This window comes from Pelodiscus sinensis, chromosome 2 (assembly GCF_049634645.1).
Source record: "Pelodiscus sinensis isolate JC-2024 chromosome 2, ASM4963464v1, whole genome shotgun sequence".
Classification (NCBI taxonomy): domain Eukaryota; kingdom Metazoa; phylum Chordata; order Testudines; family Trionychidae; genus Pelodiscus; species Pelodiscus sinensis.
The window spans coordinates 181,191,575-181,208,756 of record NC_134712.1 but is presented as its reverse complement, the minus strand read 5'-3'; the positions used below and the strand labels follow the sequence as shown (position 1 = coordinate 181,208,756).

The 17,182-nt window shown below is 40.0% G+C and overlaps 1 protein-coding gene across 3 annotated transcripts in view; it reads left to right on the top strand.

Annotated features, from left to right (window-relative positions):
- The window catches only part of COL6A6 (collagen type VI alpha 6 chain), an 89,075-nt gene that overhangs the window by 39,063 nt on the left and 32,830 nt on the right, over nucleotides 1–17,182 (top strand). For all 3 annotated transcript variants that reach the window (XM_075921927.1, XM_075921928.1, XM_075921926.1), the window contains 11 exons: nucleotides 283–629; nucleotides 728–806; nucleotides 1,808–1,953; nucleotides 2,543–2,635; nucleotides 3,503–3,556; nucleotides 5,696–5,767; nucleotides 5,869–5,895; nucleotides 6,934–6,978; nucleotides 7,064–7,117; nucleotides 11,952–12,014; nucleotides 15,533–15,598. In XM_075921927.1, the coding sequence (XP_075778042.1) occupies nucleotides 283–629; nucleotides 728–806; nucleotides 1,808–1,953; nucleotides 2,543–2,635; nucleotides 3,503–3,556; nucleotides 5,696–5,767; nucleotides 5,869–5,895; nucleotides 6,934–6,978; nucleotides 7,064–7,117; nucleotides 11,952–12,014; nucleotides 15,533–15,598 (1,046 nt within the window). The remainder of the gene's footprint in view (nucleotides 1–282; nucleotides 630–727; nucleotides 807–1,807; nucleotides 1,954–2,542; nucleotides 2,636–3,502; nucleotides 3,557–5,695; nucleotides 5,768–5,868; nucleotides 5,896–6,933; nucleotides 6,979–7,063; nucleotides 7,118–11,951; nucleotides 12,015–15,532; nucleotides 15,599–17,182) is intronic.

The following is a 17,182-nucleotide window of genomic DNA, read 5'->3' as shown; positions in this document are numbered from 1 at the left end:
CTTTTCTTTTCAGCAGAAGTACATAAATGAAAGCAATTTCATTCCTGATGTAAAAGATGAATTCAGGTTGAATTTCATTCACATATGGTTTAAAGAACTTAAAGACCTGTCTATACATATTGATCTACCAGCTCTTGTCTTATTTTCCTGTTCATATCTAACTTCATTATACTATTACCATTATTCTTCAGCTTAAGCTCTGTCCACCTCTTTTTCTCTTTTCATCCATATAAATTTATTTGTGCAATAATCTATGATTTTTTTTATTCTTCCCTTCTACAGCTTGTTTTGTGGATATTGTTGTGGGATTTGACATCTCTTCACAACAGAAAGATGACCGTTTATTTGCTGGACAGTTCCAGTTGGAAACATATCTCCCTGACATTCTGAAAGCTCTTACATCCTTAAGTAGTCTGAGTTGCAATGTAGGAACAAAGACACAGAGCAGTGTGGCTGTTTATCTGATCAACACACTTCAAAATTCTTCAAAGTTCCAAATTGACAGCGAGAAAATTCTGAACATCCTTAGAAATCTCACCATCAATAAACCATCTTATCTCAATAGCGACTTCCTGGAGTCGCTTTGGAAAACATTTACAAGCAAATCTGATGATCAGGATCGAAAGAAGGTAATCTTGTCTCTTACAAAGAGACTTCAGGCCAAAAGTAAGATGTTTTAATTCTGCTTTTGATTTCCTGTGATTTGAAACTCCCTATCTTCCTGTAGGTTTTACTTGTATTTTCAGATGGTTTGGATGAAGATGTGGAAAAACTTGAACAAAAGTCAGAAGAACTCAGAAAGAAAGGTATTTTAAGGTGGACAAATACTTACATTTCTCTGGGAGAGTTTATAAGAATGTTATATAAAGCTCTTATGCTGAAGAAAGGCAGGTGAAAAGGGACGGAAGAAAAGCTAAAACTTTCCCTTTTAGCAGCCAAGACATTACATCAGGGGATGCTATATGAAATGGAGATGGAGAATGCCACTAATTCAGAGTGTTACATCCTAACCCTGCTTTGCATTGTTTGACTGAAGCTTCAGTGCATGATGGGGCGCAATAACCCACAGTCATCACCAAGTGATGCAATGTCATGAAATAAATATAAGAAGAGCAACAGATTTATTCAGCACCTGTCACTGGGACCAGAGTTCAGAAGGGCTCAGCATGGCGAACCTGAGACTGTAGTGCTGGCGGCTTGATTCTCAAATGGTCACAAGCACCCAATGTGCCTCGTGAGCCCTTGTGGAAATCTGGCTACTTACTCTGCTGTATACACAGGAGCTGAGCACTTCTCAGTGTCTAGCCCACTGTGTGGGTGCTGAGCTCTTCTGAAATGTCTGGCCGTGATACTGGGATATTTGTTTCCAGTCTCTTGTATTCCACTGTTGGATTTATCACAGCTGATGATCTAGCCTAGTGTGTTTCTTCTCTTCAGCATTAAACACTGTTTCAGTACAAAACAGTGTTGTTATGAAAATTAAAAACTTGGCTTCAAGTAAAAGGCTAAAATATCCTGGAAATAATTGTGCCAATAGCCACAGTAGCTGCATGCTCAAGCTTCACTCAGAGAATTCATTCCATGGTTGCTTCTGCTTCTGGATTGCCATTGGCTCATTTATTTTCTGTAAATTAATTATGGACGCTTAAAAATAAAATGTGAAGATAAATTATTATTTTCGTTCTCTAACATATAATCTCTAACATATAACACGCACAGGTTCCATCAACCAGATAATTGTCTAAGATTTTCATTTGAATAATTTTTGTGTTATGTTTTGCTCACTTATGATCAATGTTTTAAATAGGCTTGAATGCACTGATAACGGTTGTTCTGGAAAGAGCCTCTAATTCTCATGAGCTTCAGTATATTGAGTTTGGAAGAGGATCTGAATACAATAACGCACTAACCATAGACATGCAAAATATTGCCAACGCTCTAGCCCTCTCTGTGGTAAGTCATTCAGAGAAGCTCCAGTGTTTAGATAGAGATTTGATGGAGGCCCTAGCCATTTTCTTGAAGAACTGAATGGGCCTGATGCCTGAGAAGAGTTCAATAGTCAGGGAGGGAAAGATTCTCTGGTATGTTCAGGCTGCTTCGTGCCCAAGCTGGTGTCACAAACCAGGCCTAGAGTCATCGTGCTTAGCTATCTGAAGTTTCCTTCCATGAAAAGAATCTTCTCGTGTAACTGGAGAAGCCCCCTTAGCCTGGCAACTGTTGGAGCAAGGACTGTGGCTGGTGAAAAGGGGGGATAGCCCAACAATTCCTCATGGCTGGAATGTCCTCTTGGAGTATTGGACTGCTGGTATAAAACAGAGCAGCGTTGGGGGCCAGCTCTTGTTATCAGATAGCCCCAGTTTCAGGGTGCTGCAAAGGCCTGCTGCACTGGTTGCTGTTCCACCACCACTAAGAATTCAGCCTGGAGAAGGAAAGACATAATCATGCTCCTCCTGAATTAAATGCAAAACCCTCAATGTCTTAAAAGTGCTCTGGATAAGGGAAGTATGTATGAAAAATGAGGCTATTTCTTCTTCTTTTCAAGCGCAACATGGCTGAAAGGATATGCTGTTCAGTGCCTTGCATGTGCATTGGGGACGGAGGTGCAACTGGCCACCGAGGGGGACAAGGAGATAAAGTAAGGATGTTTTTGTGACACACCTCTTAGATTGTAATTTTACAGAGGCCAACCAAAGCCAGAGAAATTCAAATGCTGGAGCTTTATAAATTTTTTATTGCCTTTACCTCTATCTGTTCTCCAGGGTCTGTCTACCCTTTAAATGCTGCAGTTATGCTGCTGAAGTGCTTCAGTATAGATACTACCTACTCTGACAGGTGGGATTGTTCTATACAAGTAGGCAATCCAGCTCCCTGAGAGGCAGTAGTTAGGTTGATCAAACAGCATGAGATCTGAGGGTTTTTTAATATATATTGAATGGTTCCTAAAGGCATTAAAATAATCTGAGGGGAACAAACAAAAATACTAAATACAGCATAAAAGACCCGTTGTACATTGCTAGCTGGCACAACGATACTAAAAAAGTATATTCTAGTAAGCCTAGCTGGGTAAAATCAAACCAGCTGTAAAGCCCCAAGACAATAGTGGCCTTTCTCCTGTTGTGTTTCCTGGGGTTTTTTTTAATTGTAATTAAAAAAAAGTCAAGATTCCACACTTTGTTAATGTTTAGCACTCTTTTAGGTGACTTAGACACTTCTTTTATAATTCCTAAAAGACGCTGGGATATAAAGGAATAAAAACAATGTCTCTCTGAAGTTTATCTGTTTATCTTGCTGTCTATTGTTGAACCCATTTTTCCAAATTTTTAAGAGTGCTTTGAATGAACAGTTATCAATGGAATGAAATTTGCAATGACCAAACTAAAACAGCCTTTTGCAAACTTGTTCCTAAATAAAGTACAATATCAGGACAATCCTTAAGTTTTACCTATTTTTTAATCAAAGAGAATTTTGATATTTATCTTTACTTTTTCTGTCTGAATTTCAGGGAGCAAAAGGTATAAAAGGCCATGCAGGATACTTAGGAGAAGACGGAGAACCGGTATGTTATAAAACTTGACTACATTTTACTAAGATGAAAATACTTCAAAACCAAGTGCCCACAAAGATTTTAATTTTGTCAGTATGAAAAAATAATGTAATATCCTCATGCGAAAAGAGTGATTTCCAAATCTTGATTCAAAATAAATTCTTGCCATAAAATAAAATTATCACATATGTTTTTAAAAAGTATCAAGATTCAGCACTTTGACAATGATTAATACTCTAGAATTGTAGGTAACTTAGAGTTCCTTTTCTTGTTTAATTGTCAAATGAAATTGGAGATTATTTTGCATAAATTCTTGATTAAAAAATCCTATTGGTCTATATGAGAATGCAAGAGTTATAATTTTTCCAAATACTAAGAAATTAAAATGATTCTTCCCTGATTTCCTGCCTTAGTGCAGGGGTGGGATTTCTTGACTTCTCAAGGTACCTTCCAGGTCTATATTTCTATGGTTCTGTAAACAGAGGCTAAAGAGAGAAATCTAATTTTCGTCACATAAGTAGGCAATTATTTGCATGTCAATTACATACTTACTTTGCACGTGTACTAGTGAATTGGTGCACAAGCATTCCTGTAGAGTTGCCTAATTAGGTAGGAACTTATCGAGCCATATGTTTATATAGAAATCCCCAATAGTGTACAAAGTAGGTAAGCATTTGTGTGCAAGTGGATGCCAACACATTGACTATTGGCCCCATCGAATGCATTTATGTAATTTTTGCTATCAGCAAGCTGCTAAGGCACAAGAAAGACACTAGGAAACATTTTCTGCCCATGTGCACAATTCTCATTTATAAATAATTGGATTTCTCACCTTCTGCCTTTTCACATACACATCTTGATTCACATTAGATTACTCCACTTTTACTCCACTGTGTAACCCCTTTAACTTGAATACAGTACATAGGCATAACACTGAGTAATGGAATGGTGACACTGGCCAAGTCTACACAAGAGGGCAGTGTTGAACTAAGGCATGCAATTCCAGCTATGTTAATAGTGTTGCTGGAGTCGACATTCCTTAGTTTGACTTACCACAGCATCCCCACTGTGGAGAGGTCTTAACTGTCAGCTACCCTGACTTGCTCCGGTAGAGTCCCAAAGTCGATGGGAGTGTGATTAACAGTTGATTTAGTGGGTTTTTACTAGACCTGCTAATCAACCCAGCCTCAGGCCCATTTAAAGGAGACAGTATTTTCAGTTTTGACTATTTCTGTTTCAGATTGAAAAACCCAAATGATAACACAAATATTATCCATTCTATTTTCCACTCTCTTGAACCACAGCTGGGAAAGATGTGGCTGCGGGGCTACCGCTTGTAGCAGAATATGCACGGGTGAATTAAGATAGCAAATATGCATGAATGTGGATCTGACGAGTTAAACGGCATGAGTAGCAACATGAGAAGTACACCAGAGAAACTATTCTAGCATTTGCTGAGAGACCAATTAAATCATATTTAATGTTTAACTTGGGTTCACAATACTATGGAGCAGCTTCCTGGCCCCACTTGTTTTGCACAGCTCAGGTGGAGCAAAGATGCAGACGCTGCCCTCATCTCCCCTTCTGGGGAGAGGATGAGTCACAAGAGGATGCAGAGCCAGCAAAGTTGGCTCCTGCACCATGTCATGCTCCTGTGTAACTGAGAGAAGAATTCAGCCTTTGCACTGTGCTCACTGAAGAAAAACTGAAGAAAGCCTGTGGTTTTTTTTTTTTTTTTTGTTCAGTGGGCCTATGTCTTTAATGAAGCAATATTCTCCCTAGTCATCTCCCAACCTCATCCTCCCTGAGCAGGAACTCTCTAAGCAGAGGAGTAGTATGAACATTAATGGGCACTTTGCATTTTTTAGCTTAGCACTTTTGTTTGCAGTCTGCAGACTGATGAGATTAGTTTTTCATATAACTATCGGCAGCTTGCAGTGTTTTGTAAGCACTCTGGAGAGGAACTACTGTGGTTTTAACTGCACACACACTGAACCGTATTCATTAACATACATGCTCCTTTACCAGTGTTACATTATCTCATGAATAGAGTCACCCTCTGATCAAACATATGATCACTCTCCTCACAAACCTTATATTTCATTTACTAGGCAGAATATACTAAAACATTCATCATTCTCTCTTTTTCAGGGTTTAAGAGGACTGACTGGACTGCCGGGAAAACAAGGGATTAAGGGATGCGAGGGTAGTAGAGGTCTTAAAGTAAGAATCTACTGCTAACATAATTTTAACTTAACAAAATGTCTTTGCATTTACTGTTTATTTAACTCATTCAAGCAAATATCTGTTGTAATTCTTTTCAGGGATACCGAGGAATATCTGGTCAAAAGGTACAGTACTGATACTTACGTTCTGAAAAAACTTTGTTTTGATCTGACTACAAATCAGACGAGGTGGTTGAAAGCATAAATAAGAAATGAAAGTGCATTGGAGGAGGAAGAAGAAGAGAAAAAAAGATATACCCTCACGTTCATCTAGACACAGAGTTTGAAGATCTTTGGTATGAATCTGATGGTGTTTATAGTCTCAGTTCTGTGGTCTTTACCCAGATGTAGATTTGTTGACTCTCAAAAGAATAGAATCAGTTCCTAAATGATTTTTGGATTAATCACATTGCAAATTATTTGTGTTTAATTCAGGGATCAAGAATTGAATTATAGAAATATTCACGTATTATTTAAAATATAATTTAAGGTGCCCATTACCACCTGGTGCCAGCACCCTGTTCTCAATCATACAGAGTGATTATGCATTATGTGTATTTTAAGACACCAGTTCTATAGTTAAGAAAAAAGAAGAGTCACTAAAAACGAAATACAGTTCACTGTTGAGACTTCCACGTGACATAAAGAGAGATAAATGTACTGGAATGACATAAAAGTTGGGTAACGTTTTGATTTTCAGCCTGTATTTCTTACCTTTCTTTGTGTTGGCAATTATTAAACATGTTGGTGTCTTTCCCCTCAGTCAGTTTAATCGTCACTTCATCTCTGCAAGTCTATCTGGCCTTAAAGCTAACCAGTTGCACATCAAAGTAAAATAAATGCTCAGTTACACTTGTTAAAGCCCATGAGAGTTTTTGCCATGAACTTCAGTGGGTCTAGTTATTAGGGTTTTAATCCTTTTTAGTATGTTTTTGAGGGATGGCCACAATGTCTATTCTACTATTGTACTTAGGGCAGATGTAAACAATGAGTCATTAAGCATTAATGTGTATGTTTTCAAATCTGTGGGTGGCCTTTGCTTTACCAGTCAGTTACAGGAGTTCACAAGGATACTAGCTTTGCTAGCCTGAATAACCATATAGAGGTTATTGGTTATTTAGATCAATGAATCTTATATAATCCCTGTCACTTTTGCTACCTCAGGGAAACCAAGGGGACAACGGGATCGATGGAGTTAATGGAGAGCAGGTAAATAGTTTTGCTTCTGATTTGCTGTTGACATCAATGAATGTTTTTAAATGAGAAAACCTTACTTGTTTTTCTTTTCATTAAGGGATCACTTGGGTATCCAGGAATAAAAGGAGAAAAGGGTGACCTAGGCAACATGGTAATGTTTTCTACTATTATCTTCTTTGGTCAGGGTTTAGATCTGAGAGCAATTAGGTGGGTATACCGTGAGGCCGTCACTGCAGAAAAAATTTAGCTATATACCTTCTCATGGGAAATGGCCTAATGCAGTACCACAGATTTACTAATGTGTCTCAGCTTACTGAAAGAGGCATGAAAACACACTGTCGTCGTAATTCACACTGTACTAAAAATGGGATAAGCCATTTCTATTTCATTTTGAAGATATTTTTTGCTTGAAATTGTCAATTGTAAAGTTGTTTCAGATGAAGCATTTCTACTTCAGATGTGATATTTTCAAATTCTACATTTGCTCTAACTTTTCTTGGCACCAAAGAACTCCCCTTTAAGGCCGGAATTAAGCTATGTTCAGTGGCAAAAAGAAAAAAAAAAAGATCTACCTTAATGAAGAGTTAAGGTTACTTGGTGGAATGTTGTTTCCTTGCAGAATGTTGAGCTAAGCAAAACTTAAACTCCAGAAAAGAAAGAAATCAAGAGGTCAGGTTGCATATACAAACTCATTCAGCCCTTATTCAGTAATGCTCCAGTGTGCCCCATTAATAGCATGTAACTTGACTCTGCCAGGCCCAAAGCTCACCTTGTTTTACAGCCATCCATTTTAATTAACTACATTAATGTAGAGTTTTTACAATTTAATTTCCTAGTTTTTGATCAGGAGAAGATATGATGTTGGTAGTAATTCGTAGGCATTTAGGCAGCTGTAGTTACCATGTCCTGCAATTTGTATATCAAGCCAAACCAGCTAGTCAGCAATTTTCATGCAATGGTGCATTCCATACTTTCTAGCAAACTTCTGCAACCTTGTAATCCAGGCATCACCAGGAATTCACGTGCTGGCAACTATAGCAGTACATCAGTGTTTCTTTTCCCTTAGTGTTCACTTGAGTTCCATACCTCTGCATTATGTGTCTTTGTAAACACCAGGGTATTCTGTCTTAAAATTAGGATGTTGCAGCTAGCATTCCTATTGGCTAGTAAAATAGGTTTTTAAGCAACTAATCCAAGGTCCTGTCCTCATTACCCAAATCATCTGCCAATACAGCATCTCTTTTTTCTCTCCATCTCACCCTGCATGCCCACAATTCTCTTCTTCTCTCTTCTCCTCATCCATTATAACAAACATTTTGGTTAGGCCAACTGCTGACAATTCTGCTGTGTTTACAGCAATAAAAACAGAGACAATGTGCAGCAAGCACCAAGAGTAATTAGTTCTTTATAGCACAGTTGTACAAATGCTCAGACGGGAAACATCTGGAGTTTGAGTTTTGCTTAGCTCAGCATTCTGCAAGGGTGTTCACTAGTGCAATGACATTGGTACATCCTCTCAGATTACACAGGCAACCATAAAGTGTCTGTATAGAAGCCTCCTCACAGATTTTTATTGGTGCATGCATCCTGTAATCCTGCTTTGTATTAGATAAGGATATTGATGTAAGAGGCATCACAGAAACTAGGTGGAATGAGGATAATCAGTGGGACACAGTAATACCAGGGTACAAATATATCAAAGGACAGAACACATTGTGCTGGAACGGCATTATATGTGAAATAAAGGGTAGACTCAAATAAAATAAAAATCTTAAAAGAATCAAACTGTACCATAGAATCATTATGGATAGCAATTCCATGCCCTAATCATATGAATATAGCAGTAAGGATATAGTACCAACCATCTGAGCAGGATGGCAACAGTGAATGTGAAACACTAAGTGTGATTAGAGAGGCTATAAAAAACATACTCAATAATGAGGGATTTCAACTATCCCCATATTGACTGGGTACTTGTCATCTGAATACAAGATGCAGAGATACGTTTCTTGACACCTTAAATGACTGCTACTTGGAGCAACTAATCCTGGAATCCACAAAAAGAGAGGGAATTCTTGACCCTAAATCTTGGTCCTTGGAGGAGCATAGGACCTCGTCCAAGCTAGACCGCCTGGTAAAAGTAGCCATAATATAATTAAATGCAACATTAATTAATGTAGCAGAATGATGGGGATCATAAAAAGGAATAGATAATGAGACAGAAAATATTATATTGTCTCTGTATAAATCCATGGTATGCCTGAATCTTGAATACTGAGTTCAGATGTGGTTGCCCCATCTCATAGACATTGTATTGTAATTGGGAAATGTTCAGAAAAAAACAACAGATTATTAGGGGTATGGAATGACCTCTCCATGAAGAGCGATTAATTAAACTGATTTTTCATCCTGATAAAGAGATGACTAAGAGGGGATATAATAAAGGCCTAAAATCGTGTCTGGTGTGGAAAAAGCAATTATCAGACACATAAATTAATGTGAATCATTGGGGGGAAAGTCAACGTGGCTTTTGTAAAGGGAAATAAAAAGTTTTAACCAGGCAAATAAATGTCACGGGACTTAGAAATGAAACAGTTAGTTGAAACTGTCTCTGCTGATGACACAGCTGGGATACACATGCTACTACAGCGTAAATACTTTGTATTGTGCTCAGCTGTCCCTTTTTCACCATGCAGGATTCTGGCTAAGAGAACTATGAAAACTTATGAGGTAATAGCCATGCCCCCAGTCCGCTCCCATGTAGTAGGCATGTAGCTACATGGGGCTGTCTGCAAACTGATCCTTCTGGAATTGAATGTTAGTCTGCTGGAATTGATATCAAGATTTGGTCAGTTTCACCTCAGGCTGGTTCTGAGAGTTAAATACGATCAACGGAAGAAGGGAAACAGATAACATGCATGGCGTACATCTAGAAGTTTTTTTTCATGAGCACCTTGCAGTGTGCTGATTTTACAGCCTTCTAAAGGCTGTTTTATTATTTTTATTTATATTTCTTTATGGAACACCTCAGTATGTATGGCACTGTAATAAATATAGGCTTTTCACGGGTTGACTGGACTAATTAAATGTTTTAATTGGAAAGCAAAAGCATGTAATGATCTAAAATGTTGAGGGGCTTGCTTAACTAAATGATCATAATTATAAAAGTAAAATAAGAGGTTATGGATAAAGAAAAAATTTTAGAATGTGCTTGTTGAGGATCAGATTCTGCTACTCCTAAATTAATTACTTTATTCTCAAAGAGAATCCAGGGGATTTGTCACAAATTAAGGTAAAACTGGAGGTAAATAAAGATGGTAGTACTTGGTCTATGATGTGTAGATCGACAAAGGTATTAGTCATGGCATTTGCTAAAAATTAGAGTTGCAAAGGGATCTCACAAAAGTGGTTGTTTGGTCAACAAAATGGAAGATGAAATTCAACACTGATAAGCACAAAGTAATGCACATCGGAGAAAATAATTGCAACTACATATATACAATGATGAGATCCAAATTAAATGTGACTACTCAAGAAACAGATCTTGGAGTCACCAGGGATGAGGGTGAAGGGCTAGTTTTCTGACAACTTCAGCTCAGCGTGCAGCAGTGGGCAAAATGGCTAACCAAATGTTAACAACTGTCAGGAAAGGTATGGAAAATCTGAAAATATAATAATGCCACTATATAAATCTGTGGTGCACCCCCAACTCCAATTTCATTTCAAGTTCTGGTCATCCCTTCTTTAAAAGGATATAGTGGAGTTGGAAAAGATTCTTAGAAGAGCCGCAAAGATTATTAAGGGTATGGATTGTCTTCCTCTTAAGAAGAGACTACAATGACTAGGGTTGCTCATTTTAGGCAAGAGACAACAAAAGGGGACATGATAGTCTACAAAAGCATGAATTGGGTGGAAAAAGTGAATAGAGATGAATTTACACTTTCACACAATACAAACCCAGGAGACAGCAGATAAAAGTAATGGTAGGTTTAATTCAAACAAGAGGGAGTACTTTTCACATGATGCACAATTAACTTGTGCAACTGATTGCTATGGGAAGTCATGAAGGCCAAATGTATAACTGGGTTCAGAAAAGAACAGGATAAGTTCATGAAGAACGGGTCCATCAATGACTATTAGCCAAGATAGTCAAGGATTCAACCCTATGCTCAGGATGACCCTAAAACTTTAACTGGTGGAAGATGGGTTGGATTACTCCAATGACTCTGTTCTGTGCACTCCCCCTGAATCACTGATACTGGCTACCATCAGAGACAGGATACAAGGCTCGGTAGATAATTGATCTGACCCAGTATGGTCATTCTTATGTTCTGAAATAAACATCATTTACACGTGGCAACTTTTTCATTTTGAATAAGAGTTTCAAGCTGTTGATTGAAATGTACTTTTTGTACAAATATCAGTGGTGGGGAATCTGATAGCTGAAGATCATTCTTTGTCAGAACGTAGTTACTGAACGTGTTTAATTGCAATTGTAGTAACTATTTTAGGTTTAGTAATATTGCAGTTGGTGTTCCCTCTCAGCTGAGCACTTGGGTGGCCACCCGGGAGAGACTGAAATGCCACCCGGCTGATTAGCAGAGAGCCCACATCTGGCAGCATGTGTTTCTACTAGTGGCGCACATCTGCGTATGCCTTGATGCACATAACAAAATTTATTTTGCACATGGATGGAAAAAGTTAGAGGAAATACTGATTGTAAGTAGCTTTTTTTCTTTGTGCCAAAAGAAAATGAAGAATTTGTTGCTGTTTTGTTTAGACATGAGCCTGAAGCAATATTAAGAGACAAACAATGTTCCTAATCAAATTGTGGTCTGGAACCATACAAAATCCCCAGATGCAAACAAACCTGAATGGGGTGTGTGTATCATAATCTGTATTAAAATGCTGGGACTTGTTTCTATTCTTTTGTTAACATCCTTATGAAATGTTTAGATTCTCACTCAGCCATGTTATGATTTCAGGGCAATCCAGGGCCAAGAGGACCCTTTGGTGACCGTGGTGAGAAGGGCTTCCGAGGAGATCCTGTAAGTTATTCTAGGTGCAAATCAATTATATATCATACCTTTATGACTCTATGGGATTCACCCAGACTAGATGGGGGTGGGGCGATTGTCACTGCCAGTTCTTTAAACCTGGGTTCTTCTGGGCTGTGCAACTTCGGCTCAGAGTACTGGCCAGAGCTTGCTCAAAGCACAGTTGCCTCACCCTGGCTTCTACCAGCCTGGTTACTCCTTGCAGGGTGACTCCATCAACTCTTCCAGTCCTGAGTCTCCCCCAAACCATCTCCCCTCTCGTGTCCAGTTCCTCTCACTTGATCCTCACAGAAGTGGTCAAGTTTTCTGCCTTCGAAAAGCAGAACACATGCCAGCCTGGTGGCTTGGCTGGGGATTTTATCCTTCAGTTTAATACACAGTGCTGAGAGAGTTTTGTAATAAAACAAGAATAAGTGTATTAACAAAAAACAGAGATTTAAGCAATAATAAGTAAGACTAGAAGAGACATGGTTAGTGACAAGTCAAAACAAAATAAACCCTGCTTTGCAATGACCCCTTAGACAATCATTGTCTAAGCAGGTTTCTCCCCTGTAGTCAGTTTTCCGGCTGCTCTTGCCTCCTGGGGCAAAAGGATCCACTTTTCATGGCCTCAAAGGATGCTGCTCCTCTTTATCCCCTTGGTGATAATGGATACTCCAAATTCATTAGCAGATGCTTATATGTTCAAACTTTATCTCTGTTTTCTGAGCTCCTGAGGGATCAGCCTTCTGAGTCCAAAAGTGAGCCAACACATTTTAATTTTTTGCAATGCAAATGATCTTCCCGTGATCCCTGATACAAATGTATTGTCCATTGTTCTTGGCCACACCTGTCTTGGTTTGCAGTTGAGCCCAAAAGGAATTGGCCGTTCTTCTTTGCCCCCTGGAAGGGCTGTCAGATTCCAAAAGTGTATCCATAATTATACGTATGGGTACATTTCACAGCAGCATTCATCACCAGCATGTTGTTTTCAAATGCCATGTTACAAAATACTTTTTACATAAATATCATGAGTGAGCTAGATTGAGCTGGCCAGGCTGGCTGACTCATACCATTACATATGATAGGACCCTTGGCAGTGGGCTGCTCTCAAGATTACAACATTAAGGATGTGATTCTAATCTCCAAACCTCACTTAAGATGCACCAGAAAGCGAATGAACATACGAGGATTATAAGCCTCCATTCAAAAAATACCGTATTTTTTCAAAGGTGTATTAGTACAGGTGTTTGTCTATTTCACTGTAATGGCGAAGATGAGGATACTATCTCAGCTAAACCTAGCAGCTCTTAGGCCTTCACAATAACTAACTTTCACATTCCTTTTCTGAGACTAATACATCTGGGATATTTCATGAGCCCAAGATATCCCATATGCTATCCTTTCTGAAATTAAAAAAAAAAAGCATGATACTCCTTTAAATGTCTAGTCTAAAGACAACTAATTGATCTACATGTGGCTGTACAGATCTGTCAGTTCCTTGAGAGACCTACGAGAAAAATGCAGTAGTACCAGATGTCTTGTGAATTTATGGACAGGACTTAAACAGGATTCAAAAAAGATCTAGATAGGTTCATGGAGGTTAGGTACATTGATCACTGTTAGTCAGGATGGGTAGGAATGGTGTCCCTAGACTCTGTTTGTCTTGAAATGGATGACAGGGGAAGGATTACGTGTTGTGTTCCCTCCCTCTGGGGCACCTGGCATTGGCCACTGTTGTTAGACAGGATACTGGGCTAGATAGACTGTCTGTCTGACTCAGTGTGGCCATTCTTATGTTCTTGTGACACTTTGTATGGGGCTTTGTGTCCATTTACTAGTGGAATTATGGTATTCCTAAATCAGTGTGGCAGGTTTCAGTGGTAGCTTGTTAATCTGTTTCAGCAAAAACAACAAGAAGTCCAGTGGCACCTTAAAGTTTAACAATTTATTATTTTATTAGAATCATAAAATGGTTAGTCTTGAAGGTGCCATTGGTCTCGTTGTTGTTTCTACTCCAGTATGTAATTATATACCACTAGGTTCCACATGGGTTCCCTCCATGTGCTGCTCAGGGCCACATGTCCTGGGGGGGAGTGCAAGAGACTTTGTATGGGCTCCCTGCCCCCAAGCTAATTGGGTCCTGGCGGCAAGGGAGCACGCAAAGTCTCTCACCCCCCACCAGGGGCACACATCGCATAAAGGGAACCACTAGCTGTTCAAAACAGCTGGCAGTTCCTTCTATGCCCTGCGCACCCATGGCAGCGGGGACATGGAGAAGAGATTTTGCATGCTCCCGCTGCCCCCTCGCGAATCCTCGCATCTCGGGGCAGGGGAGCATACAAAGTCTCTTTCTTCCTGTGGGGGGCATGTGGCAGGCAGATGGAGCCACCAGCTGTTAAAACCAGTTGGCAGTTCCCTCGATGTGCCACGCAACCCTGGCAAAGCAGTTTTCTCTCTAATTTATCTAATGCAGGGGGATTTACCCAAGGAAGATTATGGCCTAATAAATCTATTAGAATGTAAGGTGCCACAGGACTCCTCTGTTTTGCACGTACAGACTAACATGACCACCTCTCTGAAACTTACTAAGGAGTGGTTTTTTTTTTTAAATAAAACAGAGACTGTTTTTCGTTTTCAGAACATAGTATGTAGGAAAACACTAATGAATGGAAATTACATCTTGTATGAAAAGGTCCTGCAGCGTTTTCTGCTAGCATGTCTCCCTCGGTAGAGGGTGTGTGAAAGAGCTTTTCCTCTACCTCTTTTTGAGTGGTGTCTCCTGAAGAGGTGATCTGTCACAGTCCATGGGCCAGTTTATAAGAGTTTGACTTCACTGAAAGGTCTGCCATATGATTATGCTGACCATGCAGCCTGTTTTTTCTGGGACAGTCCTGAATTTAAATACTCTGCCCCAGTGCCCCATCAAGTAGTGAAATGTCCCAGAAAGCCCTGCCAGACATTTCACTACTTGATGGGAACTCCAGCTTGCAGTAAGAAGTGACCAAGAAATGGCTCCATGTCATTGCTCCTTGCACAGTGCAGCAGCCTCTCCACTCCCAGCAGGGCTCATAGACAGCTGGGCCAGCTTCCTGTGGCATGTGGCCTCTCCCTCCCACCGCAGGACTGCCTCTCCTGCGCAGGGTCCTGGTCCAGCAGCACAGCCTTCTTCTCTTCCAGGCCGCTTGTTAGTATAGTGGCCCTCTCTACTTCTGCTGGGGACCGTGAGCAGGTCAAAGGTGAAACCAAGTAGAGCCACTCCCGGACCTCCATGCCTTGAAGCCCCTGCAGACGTTTTGCAAGACAGTGATTTCATAAAAAATAAAACCTACAGATATTTAACAGTATTGTGTAAAGGATGATAAGCTATTAATCTTTGTCAGAGGTAACAAAGGGTTAACTCCTTCAGTGTTTTCTTATTCTTTTTTTCAGGCTTCCATGCTGAAAGATTCTGAGCATCTACTATGAGATATAAAATGCCATCTGCTCCACTGCGATGTAAATATACTTAATATTGTGTCTTTGTTTAGGGGAACCCTGGATTGAATGATATCAGAAGAGGGCCTAAGGGATCAAAAGGAGACTGGGGAAGACAGGTAACTATTTAGAAATATGAGACTTTGTTTACAACTACATTGTTTAAAATACTAAACTACAATCCGTTAAAATCTAGCTAGATACAACACATTAAAATTAATCCATTGATAGCCAATACAACAATTCTATCGTTCCTAATTGTGTACCAAACAGTACATCTGAAATCAACAAGATGGTATTCAATAAAGACAAATGCAAAGTACCACACTTGGGAAAGAGAAGTCAGATGTGCCACTATATAACTGGGAATAGCTGACTAGCATGGGTGGTGGATGAAGGCGCAGCTGGGGAAGACAAGCCCCAGCCCTACCTTTTCCGCCCAAAGCCTGCCCCTGGAGCCAAGCTCCACTCACCACCAGCCCGATCCTTCCTGGCCCCCTGGAGGACTCAAGCTGCTGTGCGGCAGCCCCAGCCTCAGCCGTCCCCAGTGCCAGAGAGCAGAGCTGCCGCGCCACTGCCCCATCCCTCCCTGATGGCCAGGGAGCTGGGCTGCTACGTTGTGGCCCCAGCTATTGGCAGCCGTGCGTGTGGGCAGTTTGGGGAGAGCCGTGCCTTCCCTTGCCTGCATTACCCACTGCCCATGCTGCCTAGGTAGTAGTGCTGCCAAAAATGGTTTGTCGGGTAAGATGGATCATAAATTCAGTATTAATCCACCATGCGATTCATTTGCAAAAGCGGTTAATATCATTCTGGGATGTATTTTAGGAGAAGTGTATGTAAAACACAGGTGGTAATTGTCCCACTTTTCTTGGCACTGGTGGGGCCTCAACTCATATATTGCATCCATTTTAAGAAAGTTGTTGATTACCTGGAGGGAGTCCAGATAAGAGCAATAAATAAATAAATACAAGGTTCAGAAAACCTGACCTACAAGGAAAATTTAAACAAACTGGGTGTATATAGTCTTGGGAAAAGAAGACTGAAGGAGGGACCTCATAAGTCAGGATGTAAACAGGATGATCATCAATAGTTCTCCAGGTGCACAGAAGATAGGAGAGGAAAAAATCTGGTTACTCTGAAGCAAAGGAGGTTTAGGCTGGATATCAGGAAAAACTTTCCACTATAGAAGCAGTTCAGCCCTGGCATAGGCTGCCAAGGGAAGTTGTGGAATCCTCATCCTTGAAGGTTCCCTGTTAGGGATGATCTAGGTTTACTTTGCCCTACCTCAACACATGGGCTAGACTTGATGACCCCCTTAAGTCCCTTCCACTCCTACATTTCTGTAGTTCTCTGATTCTGTCCTTAGGGGTGAACTGAACTCTACACCTCTCACTAGTCCCACTTTTGAAATTCTCCTTTTAAAAAAAAAAGATGAAAAATGTCATGTACGACATACCTACGATTACTGGTTTTTTAAAACATTTATTACAGTAATGAACTTCCACAGATCATCTTCCAAGTGTGTGGGGGGGAGTATTTAAAATGCTATATATAGCCCAAACACTACCCCAGAAAGTGCCCCTGAATTTACATTGATTTCATTGCATTAAAAGACTTGTAGAAGGTATCTGCATAGCATGCATGAGATCAGTGTCTATACATACCGTGGAATGGTAACTGTAATGACTAAAACACCTTCCAGA